Source organism: Myxine glutinosa, chromosome 8, assembly GCF_964187855.1.
Source record: "Myxine glutinosa chromosome 8, kmMyxGlut1.1, whole genome shotgun sequence".
NCBI lineage: Eukaryota > Metazoa > Chordata > Myxini > Myxiniformes > Myxinidae > Myxine > Myxine glutinosa.
Window position 1 is genome coordinate 9,036,847 of NC_136268.1, and position 21,720 is coordinate 9,058,566.

Below are 21,720 nucleotides of genomic sequence, written 5' to 3' on the forward strand. Positions count from 1 at the left end.
TAGTTGAATTTTGAATTTTTGGGGTTAAATAAGTTTCTGGTACATGGTATTTTGTATTCCACATCAATTGGCAATCAGCACAATGATCTAAATGGTAATAATGAGTTTAAGTAAATAATCTATCTTCCGATAGTCACGTGGTGATTGTGATTGGTTAAATAGTAAATGTTATTTCACATTTTCCAATCAACAATATCGAGCCTAACCCCAAGAAGGTGGTGTGCTCTGTGTGTGTGTGTGTCTGTATGTGTGTGTCTGTATGTGTGGGTGTATGTATATGTGTGTGTGGGTGTATGTGTGTGTGTTTTGTGTGTGTGTGTGTGTGTGTTTGTGTGTGTGTGTGTCTGTATGTGAGTGGGTGCATGTGTGTGTGTTTTGAGTGTGTGCATGTGTGTGTGTATCTGTATGTGTGTGTTTTGTGTGTGTGTATTTGTATGTGTGCGGGCTGTGTGTGTGTGTGTGTGTGTGTGTGTGTGTCTGTGTGTGTGTGTGTCTGTATGTGTGTGTGTGTTTGTCTGTATGTGTGTTTGTGCGTGCTGTGTGTGTGTGTCTGTTGTGTGTGTGTGTGTTTGTGCGTGCTGTGTGTGTGTCTGTTGTGTGTGTGTTTGTGTTTGTGCGTGCTGTGTGTGTGTGTTCTTGTGTTTGTGTGTGTGTGTGTGTGTGTGTGTACATGTGCACCCGGTAGCACATTTTTCGTTGTTATTTCCACAAATGAATAATCGAGTGTCCATGTTGGCATTTTCTCCATCATCAATTCCAGCAGCTTGTGTTGTGACAGCCGAGCTCGTCCCGTAGATCCCTTCCCGTCCCATGGATCCCTTCCCGGAGCTGGAGCTCGTCCCGTAGATCCCTTCCCGGAACTGGAGCTCCCCTTGCTGGCAGTAACAGGTCCATTGAAGGTGTCCAAATACGGTCCTGACACGATGGGCATTCACTCGCTTTGTCTGTGTAAACATGTCATTTATGGGCGAGCGGGACGAACACTAATCGGCACCTGGCGGCGACTACAAGGTCGATTTGGGGTCCACTGAGACCGACATCATGAATTCATATTGATAACCGTTATTATACTTATTGACACTTAAATCGGCGGACAGTCTCACATGGAATAATGGTGGACGTGCTGGAGCTGGAGAGATATCAGTAAACACGACGAAGGGGTTAAAGGGACAGCGGAGAGATAAGGACAAAAACAAGAGGCGTGTTGTGTGTGCGAGGAGGAGGAAGGGGAGGAGGAGGAAGGGGAGGAGGGGAAGGGGAGGCGGAGGAGAGGAAGAGGGGGAGAAGAGGGGGGGGAGGAGAAGAGGGGGGGGGAGGAGAAGAGGGGGGGGGAGGAGAAGAGGGGGGGGAGGAGAAGAGGGGGGGAGGAGAAGAGGGGGGGAGGAGAAGAGGGGGGGGAGGAGAAGAGGGGGGGGAGAGGAGAAGAGGGGGAGGGGGAGGAGAAGAGGGGGGAGGGGGAGGAGAAGAGGGGGAGGGGAGGGGGAGGAGAAGAGGGGGAGGGGGAGGGGGAGGAGAAGAGGGGGAGGGGGAGGGGGAGGAGAAGAGGGGGAGGGGGAGGGGGAGGAGAAGAGGGGAGGGGGAGGGGGAGGAGAAGGGAGGGGGAGGAGAAGAGGGGGAGGGGAGGGGAGGAGAAGGGGAGGGGGAGGAGAAGAGGGGGGGGAGGAGAAGAGGGGGGGAGGAGAAGAGGGGGGGAGGGGAAAAGAGGGGGGGGAAGAGGGGGGAGGGGAAGAGAGGGGGGGAGGGGAAGAGAGGGGGGGGAGGGGAAGAGAGGGGGGAGGGGAAGAGAGGGGGGGAGGGGAAGAGAGGGGGGGAGGGGAAGAGAGGGGGGGAGGGGAAGAGAGGGGTGGAGGGGAGGAGAGGGGTGGAGGAGGAGGGGTTTGGGGAAAATTGATGGGGGAGGAGGAGGGGTTTGGGGAAAATTGATGGGGAGGGTGGTGGGTGGGAGACGAGGGACGGTTACCTTGATCGTGTACGTGTTTAACATGGTCAGTACGTGAGGACGCGCAAACTGGAGGGACGACGGGAGGTTAACGGGAAAGAGGCGGTTGTCGGCTGGAGGTGATTGGGAAAGAGGAGGTTGTCGGCTTGAAGTGATTGGGAAAGAGGAGGTTGTCGTGACGGAGAGAACGGAAAAGAGGAGAAAAGGGGCGATCTTCGGTGCTCCGGTGATTATGGCGGCAGCGGATCTCCAGTGGGTTCCCGAGACTTTGTACATCACCGCCATCTCGGCTCTTGTGGACGGCTATGAGACGTCTCGGAGGGATGTCCGCACTTTACCAGACAACATACAATTCGACGTGTACTACAAGGTACGGACACATAACAAGGCCCCAGGCTGCTAAACTAGTACTAGTAGGCCTGGCGTTAGCCGTCGTTTATAACACTTTGTATTTGTACATGTATGTAGTGTACCTCATTTGTATTTGTACATGCATGCATATACTGTACCTCATTTGTATTTGTACTTGTATGTACTGTACTTCATTTGTATATATGCATGTATGTAGTGTACCTCATTTGTATTTGTACATGCATGTACTGTACTTCATTTGTATTTGTACATGTATGTACTGTACTTCATTTGTATTTGTACATGCATGTACTGCACTTCATTTGTATTTGTACATGTATGTACTGTACTTCATTTGTATTTGTACATGTATATTGTATGTACTGTACTTCATTTGTATTTGTACATGTATGTACTGTACTTCATTGTAAGTAGTTTTCTAACACCACAAGCGGGTTTGAGATTGGGGTCCGTCTGGGGTCCATCTGTGCACCTTGTTACCCCGAGCAGGTTTGGTGGTGTTCATCTGTGCACCTTGTTACCCCGAGCAGGTTTAGTGGTGTTCACCTGTGCACCTTGTTACCCCCGAGTAGGTTTGGTGGTGTTCACCTGTACACCTTGTTACCCCCGACCCGAGTAGGTTTGGTGGTGTTCACCTGTGCACCTTGTTACCCCTGAGTAGGTTTGGTGGTGTTCACCTGTGCACCTTGTTACCCCCGAGCAGGTTTGGTGGTGTTCACCTGTGCACCTTGTTACCCCGAGCAGGTTTGGTGGTGTTCATCTGTGCACCTTGTTACCCCAAGCAGGTTTGGTGGTGTTCATCTGTGCACCTTGTTACCCCCGAGCAGGTTTGGTGGTGTTCATCTGTGCACCTTGTTACCCCAAGCAGGTTTGGTGGTGTTCATCTGTGCACCTTGTTACCCCCGAGCAGCTTTGGTGGTGTTCATCTGTGCACCTTGTTACCCCCGAGCAGGTTTGGTGGGGTTCACCTGTGTACCTTGTTACCCCCGAGCAGGTTTGGTGGTGTTCACCTGTGCAACTTGTTACCCCCGAGTAGGTTTGGTGGTGTTCATCTGTGCACATTGTTACCCCCAAGTAGGTTTGGTGGTGTTCATCTGTGCACCTTGTTACCCCCGGGTAGGTTTGGTGGTGTGCACCTGGTTACCCCCGAGTAGGTTTGGTGGTGTTCACCTGTGCACCTTGTTACCCCCGAGCAGGTTTGGTGGTGTTCACCTTTGCACCTTGTTACCCCTGAGCAGGTTTTGTGGTGTTCACCTGTGCACCATGTTACCCCCGAGCAGGTTTGGTGGTGTTCACCTGTGCACCTTGTTACCCCTGAGCAGGTTTGGTGGTGTTCACCTGTGCACCATGTTACCCCCGAGCAGGTTTGGTGGTGTTCACCTGTGCACCTTGTTACCCCTGAGCAGGTTTGGTGGTGTTCACCTGTGCACCATGTTACCCCCGAGCAGGTTTGGTGGTCACCTGTGCACCTTGTTACCCCAAGCAGGTTTGGTGGTGTTCATCTGTGCACCTTGTTACCCCCGAGCAGGTTTGGTGGTGTTCACCTGTGCAACTTGTTACCCCCGAGTAGGTTTGGTGGTGTTCATTTGTGCACATTGTTACCCTCGAGTAGGTTTGGTGGTGTTCATCTGTGCACCTTGTTACCCCCGAGTAGGTTTGGTGGTGTTCACCTGTGCACCTGGTTACCCCCGAGTAGGTTTGGTGGTGTTCACCTGTGCACCTTGTTACCCCCGAGCAGGTTTGGTGGTGTTCACCTTTGCACCTTGTTACCCCTGAGCAGGTTTGGTGGTGTTCACCTGTGCACCATGTTACCCCCGAGCAGGTTTGGTGGTGTTCACCTGTGCACCTTGTTACCCCCGAGCAGGTTTGGTGGTGTTCACCTTTGCACCTTGTTACCCCTGAGCAGGTTTGGTGGTGTTCACCTGTGCACCATGTTACCCCCGAGCAGGTTTGGTGGTGTTCACCTGTGCACCTTGTTACCCCTGAGCAGGTTTGGTGGTGTTCACCTGTGCACCATGTTACCCCCGAGCAGGTTTGGTGGTGTTCACCTGTGCACCTTGTTACCCCTGAGCAGGTTTGGTGGTGTTCACCTGTGCACCATGTTACCCCCGAGCAGGTTTGGTGGTCACCTGTGCACCTTGTTACCCCAAGCAGGTTTGGTGGTGTTCATCTGTGCACCTTGTTACCCCCGAGCAGGTTTGGTGGTGTTCACCTGTGCAACTTGTTACCCCCGAGTAGGTTTGGTGGTGTTCATTTGTGCACATTGTTACCCTCGAGTAGGTTTGGTGGTGTTCATCTGTGCACCTTGTTACCCCCGAGTAGGTTTGGTGGTGTTCACCTGTGCACCTGGTTACCCCCGAGTAGGTTTGGTGGTGTTCACCTGTGCACCTTGTTACCCCCGAGCAGGTTTGGTGGTGTTCACCTTTGCACCTTGTTACCCCTGAGCAGGTTTGGTGGTGTTCACCTGTGCACCATGTTACCCCCGAGCAGGTTTGGTGGTGTTCACCTGTGCACCTTGTTACCCCCGAGCAGGTTTGGTGGTGTTCACCTTTGCACCTTGTTACCCCTGAGCAGGTTTGGTGGTGTTCACCTGTGCACCATGTTACCCCCGAGCAGGTTTGGTGGTGTTCACCTGTGCACCTTGTTACCCCTGAGCAGGTTACCCCCCCCCCCCCCCCCCCCAAAGTCAGCCCTGCCGCGTGTACACACACACACCCATACCCATACTCATACACATACACATACATATATATACACACACCCACACACACACACACACACACACACACACACACACACACACACACACACACACACACACACACACACACACACACGTGTGCGATTGTGTTGTTTGCTTCACATAATGTCCAAATATGTGCAAGAAACATTCAGCAGATATAAATCGTCCACGTCTAGCTCGCACACCTTGTCATTCACTGTAAACACACATGTCACGTACGATTCTGAATTTCGTTTAAAATCGTTTTTGTACATGGCAATGATTGATCAATTGATCGACCATCATGATCGGTGTTCAAAGCAACTCGGCGTTTCTGCCTTCCATCAATAACGTTGTTACCGTCGTGATTGCATAACTCGATGTGATCTCTCTCCCGTATTAGTTGTTGCTTCATCGCTTTGTTATTGAGACAATCGTCACTGCGCAACGGAAGCTTGTGGACAAGTCACCATTCATTCTCTGTTGTAAAAACATCTCGGTTATTCGGCAACATTTGCTTTTGGGAATCTTGTTCTCATTTTGGAGACTTTCAAATGCGCAATGTCTCGAGGTTGATGTGTACGTAATATTGTGTGTTCCTATAACAAGGGCTGGTAGGGCCAGTGGAGCGCCCTGCGAGTGGTAGGGCCAGTGGAGCGCCCTGCGAGTGGTAGGGCCAGTGGAGCGCCCCTGCGAGTGGTAGGGCCAGAGGAGCGACCCTGCGAGTGGTAGGGCCAGTGGAGTGCCCCTGTGAGTGGTAGGGCCAGTGGAGTGCCCCTGCGAGTGGTAGGGCCAGTGGAGCGCCCCTGCGAGTGGTTGTGCCAGTGGAGCGTCCTGGTGAATGGTAGGGCCAGTGGAGTGCCCCAGCAAGTGGTAGGGCCAGTGGAGTGCCCCGGCGAGTGGTATGGCGAGTAGAGTTTTTAATTAATTATGGGTCATTCTTATCTAATCATTGTATCAATTGTATCATTTAAGTTGTATCATTCTAATGTTTGTATCATTCTTATGTTTAAGTTGTATCATTCTTATGTTATCTAATTCTTATCTAATTGTGGTTATCTAATCTCTCATTTGGAGGAAAATGCTGCCGAGGCTGTAATCTTATGGCATTACTGCAGTGAGTCTTAAAGATGCAAAGTAGGCTTCCCATACAGCTCCCAAGGTGAACCCATACAAGGTTCCAAACTCAACTCGATCCATTAAATTCCAAGGTCCACCAGTGATTGAACTGACACGGAAATTCTGGCCAAGTGGGGAATTTTTCTGGGTGTCCAATTTGCAGACGGAACATCTGGCTTCATAATCCCCTCCGAAGGAAGAAAATGCTGCTTCTGTGCATATTTCAAGAGTTATCTGTGGATGTTCTATTTAGAGGTTACTCCGATTACCTTATTTGTGCCAGTACTCAAAAAAGTATTTGACTTTGTTGACTCCTAGATGCCTCCTCCCCGATCGAAGTGTCAAATGTGAAGTTGCAGAAGGAAAAGTGTGATATTTACATCATATGATGACCTTACCGAGTTGACACATTACGTAGCCAAAATTGAGTGATCCAGGGTTGTTTTCCTGCTTGAGTTTGTTGGTTATCTTTCTTCTGCTGCAGTTTCCAGTTCATCCTGTACTCGCCAAGGGATGATGGGGAAAGGCTTGAGAAGAGTTTAAATAATCTAACGATGGCACTCTCCACTATAGATTTTGAGGATCATTGAAAAGTCGAACACTTATGGGTGGGGGAAGTTGCAAGTGACCTGATTGGCGGAGTCCTTTCAAAGAGAAGCCATTGAAAAGTAATGCAGGTACAACTTGAGATTGGAAAGGTTGGTTTGTGATTTGGGATTGAAGAAAGGGTAGGACTATATAGTCTACTTGCCAGCAATGTGAACCCGGAAATGTTGAGTACCCCAAAGTTTTCAGTTAGAAATGTACAGTATGGGTCCCCAGCACTTAGAAACTGCCGGATGCTAACTTGCATATGTTGGGCAATTAGCAAAATTAGTATTAATAGCATTAACCCTATCTAACATAGGCCTGGGACACTGAAATTTCTGTTCTCTCTATTGCTCCACTTTTATTCACAGGTATTAGAGGTAACAAAGGCAAGTACCATACCAAACTAGAATAATATGACTATGGGTAAATAATATCCTCAAAATTAATACACAAGTATACCCAAAATTATCAGAGCTGAAAAATATGTGCACTAGTTACACAACATAAAACTTCCATCAAGAAAGAGCGTTTTGCACTTCTACTACTCTGCACTGTTATAAAGCATATCCTCATCATAAAACTCATCCTCATCCTCATCGTCTTCATCCTCTTCTCCTGACTCTACATTCTTGTCATATTGCTCTTCTTGCTGTGAGTGTGTGAGTGTGTTGCAACATCTACTATCAGAGCCTTTGCAGAAGCAGTAGCTGGTACAGGCCAGGCCGGCAGCTATGCAGCTGCACTTTGCTGTTAAACAGGGCTTTAACCCAGCTTTGCAGCTACAGCTGATCATTTCCAACACGGCAGGAGGAGCAACGGGGCTTGCATCCAGGATGGGCATGATGACTTCCTCTCCCTTCTCGCCTTCCTTCTTATTCTATCCAAACTCTGTTATGTCCACAGCTGGTGGGTCAGGGCAGTCTGCTGCTTTCCAAAGCAGCACCTGTAGATGGGCACGCCGTCCATGGAGGAGAGCGTTGCGCTCTGTAGGAGGCAGTGTCTTCAGTGCTGGGGGGGTTTTGCGCTTTCGGTAGATGTCATATCTGGCGACGTTCAGAGATGCCGACTCCCTCTCGTTGTACAGAGCCAGGAAGAAACCACTCACTGCCTCTGTAATCTGTAAATCAGTAGCTCCCTCCTCTCCGATGAAGTGAAGCAGGTCACCAGGTACTACTCTCATGGCCTTGAGTGCGGACACCTTCCCTTTCCCCGTGGGATAGGAGGTGGTGTCACATCCGGAGAGAGCATGCATAGCCAGGATGGAGCGACACTGCTCACTGAGATTCTCTACTGTCGAATTGATGTTGAGAATAGTGCCATCCCATCTCTCCATCTGCAGGTTACATGTGATACCCACCTTCCAGCACCAATAGACCATGAGTACGAAAACATCAGTGTCGTCGCTGAGAATGCGGACAGTTTCAGCTCCGCGACTGGCTGCATCCAACATGTATGAGATGAGGGAGACGTCAGCCTCATCATGAGTGACAATACTGTCTGCTTTGCTGACCATCTTGATGTGATCTCCTATGCTGTGTGTGCACAGGAGCTCACACAGTCTCCGTTTGTTTGTCTTGTTCTTCATCACTTTGTCGCGGCTAGGTAGAGGGGTTGTCAGTGAGAGTCGGTACTCTGTTGAGCTCTCCCCAGCTCTTCTCTGCCTCTCGTGGTCTTTGGCAGAGACTTGCTCATACCGGTCAAAGATGACAAATGTTTCGGTGATGTAGCGATTAAGCCGGCGCCCCATGCTGGCTGCGAGGTCAGCCACAGTGCCTGACGATGGCCACACCACGTGGTAGATGAGCTGCGATGCATCAACGAGTACAACATGTGGTGGGTGGGGATTGGGGGCAAGGATTCCAAGACGCTGGACGATCACAGACTTGTTACCCTTCCTGAGGCATCCATACTCATCGATGATGGATGCAGGGACCGGGCCGAGCTCGTAGTCAAAGAGGGCAGAGAGCTCCATTCTTCTCTTGCTGCCCACCACCAGCAGCCGAGCAAACAGCGCCTCAAGGTCACATATGATCTTCGCATTGACCTTCACTCTTTTTTTGGTGAATGTCATTGTCACCACCTTATTTGAGATGGGTGCATGAAATCTCTCAGGAAGTGATGAAGAGAACAGTGTGCTCATGTCCTGTCCGATCTTCAATGCATCTTGCACATTCACCTTTTCATCTGCCACCTGGCCATTTATGATATGGTGGAGGGTCGCGGTCTCTATGGTGAGTGGATGGGAGTTTTCCTGTAGCACTCTCAGGATTTTAGCCCGGTCCTCCGCGTCCAATTCCCGCCGTCCTTTACCCTCTTCTTTGTGTCTGTTGGGCTTCATTGTCTTATCCGGTGCTTCAGCATCGTCGTAAATCTCATCCAATGACTTGGAGAGATAGGAGCAGATGCCGAAAGATTGGATCCACACGGCGACCTGCTCAGGGTTGGTGGAGATGCCCTTCATGCCTCCAACTCATTTCCCTTGCTTGATGCATGTCTGCTCCCCAAACATGTCTCCACTCACTGCAGCTGCACCATCAGAGTGGCGGCACACATGGCTTCCAGTGTAAAGGTCATCCTTGGCAGTAGCAGGAAGGGACTGCATGTCGCGCAGATGCCATGTGATCCATCTTGCGTAGTGGTGATGACCGGCAGCAAAGAAATAGGGCAGCATCTCTTCAAGGCAGTGTTGTTGCAGCATCCAATCACCCTCTCTTTCTGCTTGCCAGAACCTGTGAGCTATTAGGGTAGGGGTGATGAAACAATCCACCCATAACCGGACTAAAAATTAATCTAAATACTCAATATCTCAAAAACGATAGCAGCTAGCGAGATGGGGCTTAGTGCGTTGAACGTGCCAGGTTACGATCTGTTCAAATAAACACCAACATTGAAACTGTAGCTCAACATGAGAGTAGGGGCACTAACCGCGCAAAAAAATGTTGGGTGAAAAAAAATCCACGGCTTTTACATCCCTTTTTCACATGAAATTTTGATTGCAGGAAATTTTTATAAGAACACTCACGGAAAGCATATCTGTCTAAGTGTATTATGTCCAAATTTCATACAGATCCTTCAAATAGTTTGCTCACACGAAGCATTCAAACGGAGCAATAGAGCGAAACAGAAATTTCAGTGTCCCAGGCCTATGTTAGATAGGGTTAATGCTATTAATGCTAATTTTGCTAATTGCCCAACATATGCTAGTTAGCATCCGGCAGTTTCTAAGTGCTGGGGACCCATACTGTACATTTCTAACTTAAAACGTTGGGGTACTCAACATTTCCGGGTTCACAAGAGGGCTCTATAGGCTTGGCAAGTAGACTAATATCACATATACAGTGAGTGCCCTCCATAAGTACTGGAGTTAAATTTGTTATTATTGCTATATACTCAAGAGATTTGGATTCGAGATCAAAATATTAATACAAGGCAAGAGTACAGAAGGTCAGCTTTTATTTCTTGGCATTTCTATGTATACATGTTTTACCGTTGTAGAACAATAACACTTTAAATGTTCAGTTCCCCCATTTTAGGTAAGCACAAGTATAGGAACAGACCAAGTTAAAGTAAATTAAAGTCGTGCAATAGTTAGTATTTGGTTACGTATCCCTTACATGCAATAACTGTATTGAGCCCGTGACCCATCAACATCACTAAACTCTTCGTATCTTCCTTTGAGATGCTTTACCAAGCCTTACTGCAGCCATTTTCAGTTGTTGTTTGTTTTGGGGGTTTCTGACTTTAGTCTCCTCCAGCAAGTGAAATGCTCCATTTGATTAAAATCAGGAGATTGACTTGTCCGGTATAAAATCTTCCACTTTTTCACCTGATGAACTCCTTGGTTGTGTTGGCCGTGTGTTTTGGGTTGTTGTCTTGCTGCATGAGGAAGCGCTGCCTAATTCGTTTGGAGGCATTTTCTTGTACATACAATATGCATTTTAAAGGCCATTTTCCCTACTAGAGCGGGGGTCATGGGGACCGCAACAAAACCTTGTTTCAACAAAACCTTGTTTCGCGAACGACGCGCGAGGTTCCCAAAATGGCGGACGGCTCTTACTCGAGCCGCAGCCTCTAGACGAGGATTCTCCGGAATCTCACGCCTGTACCTGACTTCGCAGGCTTTTTCACTACTCCAGCGATAACACCGATCGCACGATTCTCCTTTCAAGGACTCAAAGTTCACTCGCGATGTACGCTCGACCACGCTAGGTACGGAGCTTCTACAAACGCGTCTTTCCAATTCCTCCTCTTCCCCTCTTCTTCGTCGTCTTCCGGCTTCCTGTCTCTTTTTCATGAGCGCTGTTAACCTTGTAACCACAATAACCATTTCCCTTAAACAACAATAACCATAATACTTAGAACCAACAATAATAATAATAATAACAACAATAATAATTAGTGCCGAATCCGTAACACTTTGCATGGCTGGCCTTGTGGTAGAGGTAAAACTTAGGAAAAGGTCACAGAGGGAATATCACGTCCTGGGGAAAACTAACGTTTCCCTACTTAAATACATCGAGATGTCTCCACGCGTCCACGGTCCATGCTATACCTATACAATCCTATCTGTACTATGGGATTTCATCATCTACCCCCACAAATGTAACACTACTATTCTATCAGGTTTGGTTACAGGCATAGCCGAGATATGACTAATTACCCATGATGGTGTAGAAAGACAGATACACGCAGAGACAGACAGACTGTCTCATTCTAATACTTCGCTAACCCCCTCCAGAACAAAGGTATAAATTGATTCTTCGCCTGAAGATCTGTCACCATATTATTAGCTCTCCAATAGAAAGGGCCCCCATGTGAGGTTTGCAGGGGGCCACCCACATACCCAGCGGAGGCTGTGCCCCGGGCTTATCTGGAAACGTCATGTGAATCAATTGTTGGCTCGCGGTTCCGGTCATTCATACACAACCAATTCCGTTCTGCTGTGTGATGTGTCCTCATCCATTGAGGTGACCACGTTTCCACCAGCTGCCCATCCATCTGTGGAGCCGGATGTTCATGGCAGTGAGAGTAGTGTGATGTTCCTCTCGTTTCGGTTGAGCCTAGTTTGGTGTCTGGTGGGGAGCCGTCATCTGTTTGCAATTCCTCACCGTTGCCGGTCGTGCCCACGGCTCAATGCCCGCGTGTTTCTTCTCGACACATTGTGCGACCAGCATATTTGAAGGACTATGTGACTTAAGGGGGAGGAGTGTAGTGCTGTGAGCGGGGCTGAGCGAGGCTTGTGTTGCCGTTGCCTGGAATAAAGATGGTGCTTGATCCGATCTGCATGTCCGCATCTTCATAACAAAGACACTACAGGACACGTGAACCCGGCGACCTCCTCATGCCGCTCGCCCAGAGCACACCTCGGCCCTCGCACAGAGCACACCTCGGACACGCGAGCCCGGCAACCTCCTCGTGCCACTCGCCCAGAGCACACCACGGACATGCGAGCCTGGTTGACGACGAGAGCGGTTTTTTTTTTTGGTTTTTTTTTTTGTCTACTGAATCGAGGCTCGTGAAAGATGAAAAAGCAATGGCCTATCCTTGCAGAACCGGGCATCTTGACCCAGAGCCGGTCATGGTGTCGTCACCACTCTAAGTTGTCTTACTAAATGTTGACGATGACTCCACACGAGATCCGAAGTTTGATAATTTACATAGGAATCGCAAACCAAAAGGGGGGTTACTAAATGGTGAACTTTGATTGGTGCAGATTGTTAAACACGTCTGTAACGGAAGTGACAGCTTTACTTGTGGTGGGGGGGGGGGGGAGGGGCTTGTGTTTTCTTATTCTGCTCAGTTCACCTGGAAATGCTCCGTTTGCTAATGCACTGTATTTTTAACAGTGCCATGTGCGTTTGCTAATGTACTGTGTTTTTATCACATGCCATGTGCGTTTGCTAAAGTACTAAGTTTTTATCACGTGCCATGTGCGTTTGCTAAAGTACTGTGTTTTTATCACGTGCCATGTGCGTTTGCTAATGTACTGTGTTTTTATCACGTGCCATGTGCGTTTGCTAATGTAGTGTTTTGATCACGTGCCATGTGCGTTTGCTAATGCACTGTATTTTTAACACGTGGCGTGTGCGTTTGCTAATGTACTGTATTTTCATCACGTGCCATGTGCATTTGCTAATGTACTGTGTTTTTATCACGTGCCATGTGCGTTTGCTAAAGTACTGTTGCGGATTTGGGGGTCGGCGCTCCTCTTATCAAGGGGGGGGGGGGGGTTAATCCCCCTGTCTCTTAAGCTGGCCGTCCCCCCCAATCCTGGAAATTATAACGCTCCTCCGCGGTCGAGATTGGCCAGGGTGATTGGTCAATGGAGTCCCAAATACCTGAGTGCCAATCCGACCGCAAAGCAGGGAGATAACTCCCGCTCGGACCACGGACAAGATGGAAATTGCCGAGCGGTTTAGCAATCCGAAGCCCGAGCCATTAACCAAAAAGTCTAAACCCGATCAAAGCGGTTCCTATCGTGCCACAGGTACTCAATGGAGAAAAGACAAAGAGGATCGGAATAGAGGAAACCAAAAGGTAAAGGGAAGAACAAATAAGATTTATTAATTATGTACAATAACCCAAGAAAGAGGAAACGAAAGGGGAAGGATGTACAAGAAGAAGAGCAAAAGGACACAGGGCAAGCTTATCTATACAGTCTTACTTAACCCCAGGACAAAACAGACAGACTTACACGGGAGGGTAGTGGTAGGAGGAGAAGGGTCCAGGCAGATGGTAGGTGTCAAGGTCCGGCTCCGGGTGTTGACTCGTACCGCGGCAAAGAACGGCCGGCAGCTTCGCGTGGCGTGACTGCACGACCGGACCTTTTAGACATAGCGGGGGACTGGGATGCTGCGTACGTAATATGTGCGCCTGCTGCCTCTCTCTCTCTCTCTCTCTCTCTCTCTCTCTGTCTCTCTGTCTCTCTGTCTCTCTGTCTCTCTGTCTCTCTGTCTCTCTCTCCATACGCGCCTTTCAAACGAGATCATTAATCACCAGGTGCGCTCCGCACATTCCGTACCAGTCGAGCTCTCCCCGCGCAGTCCTCTCGGCAGTCTTTTCACAATGGCCTCCCCTCGCGCAGTGCTTACACGATGGCCTCCCCTCGCGCAGTCCTTACACAATGGCCTCCCCTCACGCAGTCCTTACACAATGGCCTCCCCCCGCGCAGTCCTTACACAATGGCCTCCCCTCGCTCAGTCCTTACACAATGGCCTCCCCTTGCGCAGTCCTTTCAATAATCGAGCTCCCTCGCGGTCCTTAATCAATAATGGCTCCCTGCGCAGTTCTTCAGAGGGCTTTTCGTGCTTGCTTATATGGGCAAGCCCAGCGAACCCCCTGGAAGCTCCAGCCACGCCCTTGCCAGGTCATCCCACCTCAGCCCTGATAGGTTCGCGAGGGCTCACCGGCCCCGCCCTCGATGGCTCATTGACGAGGCCACACCTCTTCTCGTGGCTCTGCCCCCATCTTTCCTCAAGCCGATCGCATGTTCAATGGCGTTTGGAGCGTGGCAGCGAACGCTGCTGGCAAGCGACGGCGCGTAATAGAATTGGGAGGGACAGGCCCCGACTGTAGGGGCGCGTACTGGCGTAGCTTGGAGAGAGAGCGGCTGGCAAAGAGGCGAATGGGGCCTATCTTATTTAATTAATGCAACGCAGATTAAACTATTGGGAACAGAGCCTTAACTAAACACAGACTAGGGAAATAACTAAAAGTTCCTATGGTGTCCTACGTGATGCTTGTGGACTAACTCGGGGTGCGACCTTATTAAATGAAGACAATTATTTACAAGAATTATTATTTACAAGTGAGGGGTTCTCAAAACCGCAACAGTACTGTGTTTTTATCACGTGCCATGTGCGTTTGCTAAAGTACTGTGTTTTTATCACGTGCCATTTTGCGTTTGCTAAAGTACTGTGTTTTTATCACGTGCCATGTGCGTTTGCTAATGTTGTGTTTTGATCACGTGCCATGTGCGTTTGCTAATGCACTGTATTTTTAACACGTGCCATGTGCGTTTGCTAATGAACTGTATTTTTAACATATGCCATGTGCGTTTGCTAATGTACTGTATTTTTAACACGTGCCATGTGCGTTTGCGAATGTACTGTATTTTCATCATGTGCCATGTGCATTTGCTTATGTACTGTATTTTTATCACGTGCCATGTGCATTTGCTAATGTACTGTATTTTTAACACGTGCCATGTGCGTTTGCTAATGTACTGTATTTTTAACACGTGGCATGTGCGTTTGCTAATGTACTGTATTTTCATCACGTGCCATGTGCATTTGCTAATGCACTGTATTTTTATCACGTGCCATGTGCGTTTGTTAATGTAGTCTTTTGATCACGTGCCATGTGCGTTTGCTAATGCACTGTATTTTTAACACGTGGCATGTGCGTTTGCTAATGTACTGCATTTTCATCATGTGCATTTGCTAATGTACTGTATTTTTAACACGTGCCATGTGCATTTGCTAATGTACTGTATTTTCATCACTTGTCATGTGCGTTTGCTAATGTACGGTATTTCATCACGTGGCTTGTGCGTTTGCTAATGTACGGTATTTCATCACGTGCCATGTGCGTTTGCTAATGTACTGTATTTTTAACACTTGCCATGTGCGCTTGCTAATGCACTGTATTTTTATCACGTGCCTTGTGCGTTTGCCAAAGTACTGTGTTTTTATCACGTGCCATATGCGTTTGCTAAAGTACTGTGTTTTTATCACGTGCCATGTGCGTTTGCTAAAGTACTGTTGCGGATTCGGGGGTCGACGCTCCCCTTATCAAGGGGGGGGGTTAATCCCCTTGTCTCTTAAGCTGGCCGTCCCCCTCCCCCCTCCCCCCCCCCCGATCCTGGAAATTATAACGCTCCTCCGCGGTCGAGATTGGCCAGGGTGATTGGTCAATGGAGTCCCAAATACCTGAGTGCCAATCCGACCGCAAAGCAAGGAGATAACTCCCGCTCGGACCGCGGACAAGATGGAAATTGCCGAGCGGTTTAGCAATCCGAAGCCCGAGCCATTAACCAAAAAGTCTAAACCCGATCAAAGCGGTTCCTATCGTGCCACAGGTACTCAATGGAGAAAAGACAAAGACGATCGGAATAGAGGAAACCAAAAGGTAAAGGGAAGAACAAATAAGATTTATTAATTATGTACAATAACGCAAGAAAGAGGAAACGAAAGGGGAAGGATGTACAAGAAGAAGAGCAAAAGGACACAGGGCAAGCTTATCTATACAGTCTTACTTAACCCCAGGACAAAACAGACAGACTTACATGGGAGGGTAGTGGTAGGAGGAGAAGGGTCCAGGCAGATGGTAGGTGTCGAGGTCCGGCTCCGGGTGTTGACTCGTACCGCGGCAAAGAACGGCCGGCAGCTTCGCGTGGCGTGACTGCACGACCGGACCTTTTAGACATAGCGGGGGACTGGGATGCTGCGTACGTAATATGTGCGCCTGCTGTCTCTCTCTCTCTCTGTCTGTCTCTCTCTGTCTGTCTCTCTCTGTCTCTCTCTCATATCACCAGGTGCGCTCCGCACATTCCTTACCAGTCGAGCTCTCCCCGCGCAGTCCTCTCGCCAGTCTTTTCACAATGGCCTCCCCTCGCGCAGTGCTTGCACAATGGCCTCCCCTCGCGCAGTCCTTTCAATAATCGAGCTCCCTCGCGGTCCTTAATCAATAATGGCTCCCTGCGCAGTTCTTCAGAGGGCTTTTCGTGCTTGCTTATATGGGCAAGCCCAGCGAACCCCCTGGAAGCTCCAGCCACGCCCTTACCAGGCCATCCCACCTCAGCCCTGATAGGTTCGCGAGGGCTCACCGGCCCCGCCCTCGATGGCTCATGGACGAGGCCACACCTCTTCTCGTGGCTCTGCCCCCATCTTTCCTCAAGCCGACCGCATGTTCAATGGCGTTTGGAGCGAGGCAGCGAACGCTGCTGGCAAGCGACGGCACATAATAGAATTGGGAGGGACAAGCCCCGACTGTAGGGGCGCGTACTGGCGTAGCTTGGAGAGAGAGCGGCTGACAAAGAGGCGAATGGGGCCTATATTATTTAATTAATGCAATGCAGGTTAAACTATTGGGAACAGAGCCTTAACTAAACACAGAGTAGGGAAATAAGTAAAAGTTCGGATGGTGTCCTACGTGTTGCTTGTGGACGAACTAGGGGTGCGACCTTATTAAATGAAGAGATTTATTTACAAGAATTATTATTTACAAGTGAGGGGTTCTCAAAACCGCAACAGTACTGTGTTTTTATCACGTGCCATGTGCGTTTGCTAAAGTACTGTGTTTTTATCACGTGCCATTTTGCGTTTGCTAAAGTACTGTGTTTTTATCACGTGCCATGTGCGTTTGCTAATGTAGTGTTTTGATCACGTACTATGTGCGTTTGCTAATGCACTGTATTTTTAACACGTGCCATGTGCGTTTGCTAATGTACTGTATTTTTAACATGTGCCATGTGCGTTTGCTAATGTACTGTATTTTTAACACGTGCCATGTGCGTTTGCGAATGTACTGTATTTTCATCACGTGCCATGTGCATTTGCTTATGTACTGTATTTTTATCACGTGCCACGTGCATTTGCTAATGTACTGTATTTTTAACACGTGCCATGTGCGTTTGCTAATGTACTGTATTTTTAACACGTGCCATGTGCGTTTGCTAATGTACTGTATTTTCATCACGTGCCATGTGCATTTGCTAATGTACTGTATTTTTATCACGTGGCTTGTGTGTTTGCTAATGTACTGTATTTTTATCATGTGCCATGTGCGTTTGCTAAAGTTCTGTATTTTTTATCACGTGCCAGTCGTGCCATGTGCATTTGCTAATGTATTGTATTTTTAACACGTGCCATGTGCATTTGCTAATGTACTGTATTTTTATCACGTGCCATTTGCGTTTGCTAATGTACTGTGTTTTTATCACGTGCCATGTGCGTTTGCTAATGTACTGTGTTTTTATCACGTGCCATGTGCGTTTGCTAATGGACTGTTTTTATCACGTGCCATGTGCGTTTGCTAATGGACTGTATTTTTAACACGTGCCATGTGCATTTGCTGATGTATTGTATTTTTAACACGTGCCATGTGCAGTTGCTAATGTACTGTGTTTTTATCACATGCCATGTGCGTTTGCTAATGTACTGTGTTTTTATCACGTGCCATGTGCATTTGCTAATGTACTGTATTTTGATCACGTGCCATTTGTTACGGATTCGTAACTTCCGTTATTGGGGTTTTCACCCACTTGACGTAGTTCTGATCTTATGTACTATTATTATCTTCAAAAGGGTTATTGTGGTTAAAAGGTTAAAAAGCGCTCATGATAAAAATGATACCGGAAATCGGACAGTGCACCGGAAGAGGTAGAGCGAAGAAGAAGAGGGCGTGAGGCAGAGGTGAAACGACGGGTTTTGTAAAAGCTCCGTACCTAGCGTGGTCGAGCGTACATGGGGAGTGAACTCTGAGTCCTTGAAGGGAATCTCGTGCGATTGGTGTTATCGCTGTAGTTGTGGAAAAGCCTGCGAAGCCAGGTACAGGTGTGAGATTCCGGAGAATCTTCGCCTCGAGGCTGCGGCTCGAGGAAGAGCCGTCCGCCATTTCGGGGACATCTCGCGTCGTTCGCGGAACCTTGTTTAGCCGCCTCCGCTGGTCCCGCCCTCCGGTGGTTTGCCGAGGATGTGTGTGCGCGACAGCGGCCTTTGAAGAATAAGGTGCGGTTCACGACTGCACGGTGTATGTGCACATTTGGATTGCGTCTTTGGGATTCCTCATTCCACCACCAATTGGGGTTGGCTGGGACCACGTGACGGTCCCCGCCTTGCCTACATCTCCTTACCCGCCTCATCGCCTCTTCGCCGGGAGCATCTTTGTGTTCTAGAGACATTGAGAAGGGCTCTGTTTCAGTCCCTGGGGGGGTGCCGTGAGTTTGAGCTAGGTTACCATCTTAAGATCTTGATTGAATGGTTGATTGCCACCATTGTTGTATGGTTCTTCTTGCGTGCTTTTAATATATTATTTGTTCGTTGACAACCATTGGTGTGGTTTCCTTATTGATTTGATTTTTTCATTTGATGGTTTCATGTATGGTTTCATTAGTGACTAATTTTGAAACTGAATAACTATTCTTTCTGCCGCGACTCCTCTCGGGGTTCGGTCGTATACCGAAACCAGAAGGTCGGGGAGGAACACGTAACACATTTGCGTTTGCTAATGTACTGTGTTTTTATCACGTGCCATGTGCGTTTGCTAATGTACTGTGTTTTTATCACGTGCCATGTGCGTTTGCTAATGTACTGTGTTTTTATCACGTGCCATGTGCGTTTGCTAATGTACTGTATTTTTATCACGTGCCATGTGCGTTTGCTAATGTACTGTGTTTTTATCACGTGCCATGTGCGTTTGCTAATGTACTGTGTTTTTATCACGTGCCATGTGCGTTTGCTAATGTACTGTATTTTTATCACGTGCCATGTGCGTTTGCTAATGTACTGTATTTTTATCACGTGCCATGTGCGTTTGCTAATGTACTGTGTTTTTATCACGTGCCATGTGCGTTTGCTAATGTACTGTGTTTTTATCACGTGCCATGTGTGTTTGCTGATGTACTGTATTTTTAACACATGCCATGTGCGTTTGCTGATGTACTGTATTTTTAATACGTGCCATGTGCGTTTGCTAATGTCCTGTATTTTTAACACATGCCATGTGCGTTTGCTGATGTACTGTATTTTTAACACGTGCCATGTGTGTGCGTAGTTGTACCAACAGGGGAGGTTATGCCAGCTTGGTGGGGAGTTCTGTGATTTGGACGTGTTTGCCAAGGTGTTGCGTGCCCTCGACAAGCGGTGAGTTAATTGCTGTATTGACGCGTTCAGAATAAACCATATGGAATCTGTTGATGAATAATTATTTTGTGCTTGATATTGTAGAACAAACATTGTACATAATTATTGCATCGTGGATTAATTCCCTTTTCATACTACATGGTATTCATAGAATATTTACCCTGTGCAGTCAACTTGGTGCGAGCCAACTCTTCTGTTTTTCAAGGGCTTATTTTTGATCCAATATGGCTGCCAGACCACGTGAGCGATGACATCCTCCATTTATGTTCTGCAATATAATTATTGTGTGGATCACGCTCAATAAATTTTAAACTGATCAGACTAAGCGTTGCCCTGTCGAATTTTGACGTCATAATTACGGCACCAATGACGTCACCGTTAACAACACTTATTCCCCATGTGGTTTTTTTTTTGTTTTGTTTTTTGGATACAAGATCGAGGCTCGTGTAAGAACTAACATTGAATACATAAAACATATAACAAAGCAAGTGGGAGACAAGATTGGGAGAGAGGGGGAAGCACAGAGGTACAACAGTGGAGAACAAAGACATTGACAGATCTGTGGAAGAGAGAAGGTTGATGGCGGGGGGGGGGGGGGGGGGGGCAATTCACGGTATAAAGCAAATTAACACTACTACTAGGAATTTCAGGAAAGAAGCTCTCGGGATTCAAAGAGGCGGATTTGGGGTGTTTTAACGGGGGTAGAAAACATCAAGGTTTTGGATGGGGGAGAGATGGTGTAAGGTGATGTAAGAGATGGTGGTGAAAAGCTGTTTTGAAGACCTCGAGGGAGGCGTGGGATTGAAGAGAGTGTGGGAGTTTGTTCCAGAGGCGGGAGAAAAGAGGAATGAAAGAGTGAAGGTGAGCAGAGAGTCTTTATTTTGGCAGTTTCACCATAAGAGGGTTGCTGGCAGATCTTGTGCGACCTGTAGGAGTATTTGGGAGACAGAGCATAGACAGGGCTGGGGAGCTAGTCGGTAGAAGATAGAAAGACCTGCCTGTGGTGAGCGAGTGAAATGCCCTCAGAATCAGCTTCATCACAGGAGATACCATTGATTCTGAAAGCTTTGATTTCTGCAGCATGAAGACGAGCTATGTGTGAGGCAGGTGCACGTGCCATGTGCGTTTACAGCGTGAAGCCGAGCTAGGTGTGAGGCAGGTGCACCAGCCCAGAGGGGAGAGCAGTATTCCCTTGAGCTGCGGATGAAAGCTTTAAGCTTTGTATGTGGTGAGGAGCTCAGAGGAGCCAAGGAAGGACTTCACACAACGGAGGATGCCCAGTTGGTGACTGGCTTTGGAAGTCGGCGATTGACTGAAATACAATGAGCCACGTTTCAATTTTTTCCATGGAGCCGTTTTGGAGATATAGAGGTGCAACGTTTTTTGATTTTTCCAAGATGGCGCCTGTACCACGTGGCCTATAACGTCATAATTATCATTAAAATATTATACAGGAGGAAGCACTCCCATGGTGAAAGCTGTGTCCATCACATCAAGAATTGCAGAGAAAAAACATTCATACTGATCGAATCAAGCATTGTACTTGTCGAATTATGACGTCATAATTAAGGTACCATGATATCATTAACATATCCCATTCCCCATGTGGATTACTTCACAATGAGCCTTGTTTAAACTTTTTTCCATTGAGCGGTTTGGGAGATATAGAGGTGTAACGTTTTTTCCAAGATGGCATCCATACCATGTGACCTCTGACGTCGTAAACGAAAAAAAATTCTACAGGCAAGGCATTCCTATGGTAAAATTTTATGTCAATCGGACCAACCTTTACCTAGAAAATGAATTTTAAAGATCCAGCCACACGCCACACGTATGTATGCAACCGAATGCCTAACCTTGCTTTTCGCTTCACAAGCGCAGGGTAAAAAAAACAAAAACAAAAAAACTAGAACGGCACTCTGTATAGGGCTCACACCTCCATCAGGTTGAAGAGTTTACGTTTTGTATCACACTCGTCGTCCGGATTTGCATTCGTACCTGAACCAAAATCTAATCAACTTGTTCTTTTCACTGAACCAACTCATCCATCAAGTTTGTCATCCACAACCATTTTTTGTTCGTCCACAACCATTTTTTTTCGTCCACAACCATTT

The 21,720-nt window shown here is 47.9% G+C and overlaps 1 protein-coding gene across 3 annotated transcripts in view; it reads left to right on the forward strand.

Moving 5' to 3' along the window:
- Positions 1-1,832: 1,832 nt before the first annotated feature.
- Positions 1,833-21,720, forward strand: part of APPBP2 (amyloid beta precursor protein binding protein 2) — a 41,007-nt gene continuing 21,119 nt past the window's right edge. Inside the window, exons 1-2 of one of the 3 annotated variants that reach the window (XM_068123958.2) lie at positions 1,833-2,309; positions 19,518-19,606. In XM_068123958.2, the coding sequence (XP_067980059.1) occupies positions 2,245-2,309; positions 19,518-19,606 (154 nt within the window). In that variant the 5' untranslated portion in view covers positions 1,833-2,244. The remainder of the gene's footprint in view (positions 2,310-19,517; positions 19,607-21,720) is intronic. The other 2 variants (XM_068123956.2, XM_068123957.2) reach the window with 2 other exon arrangements.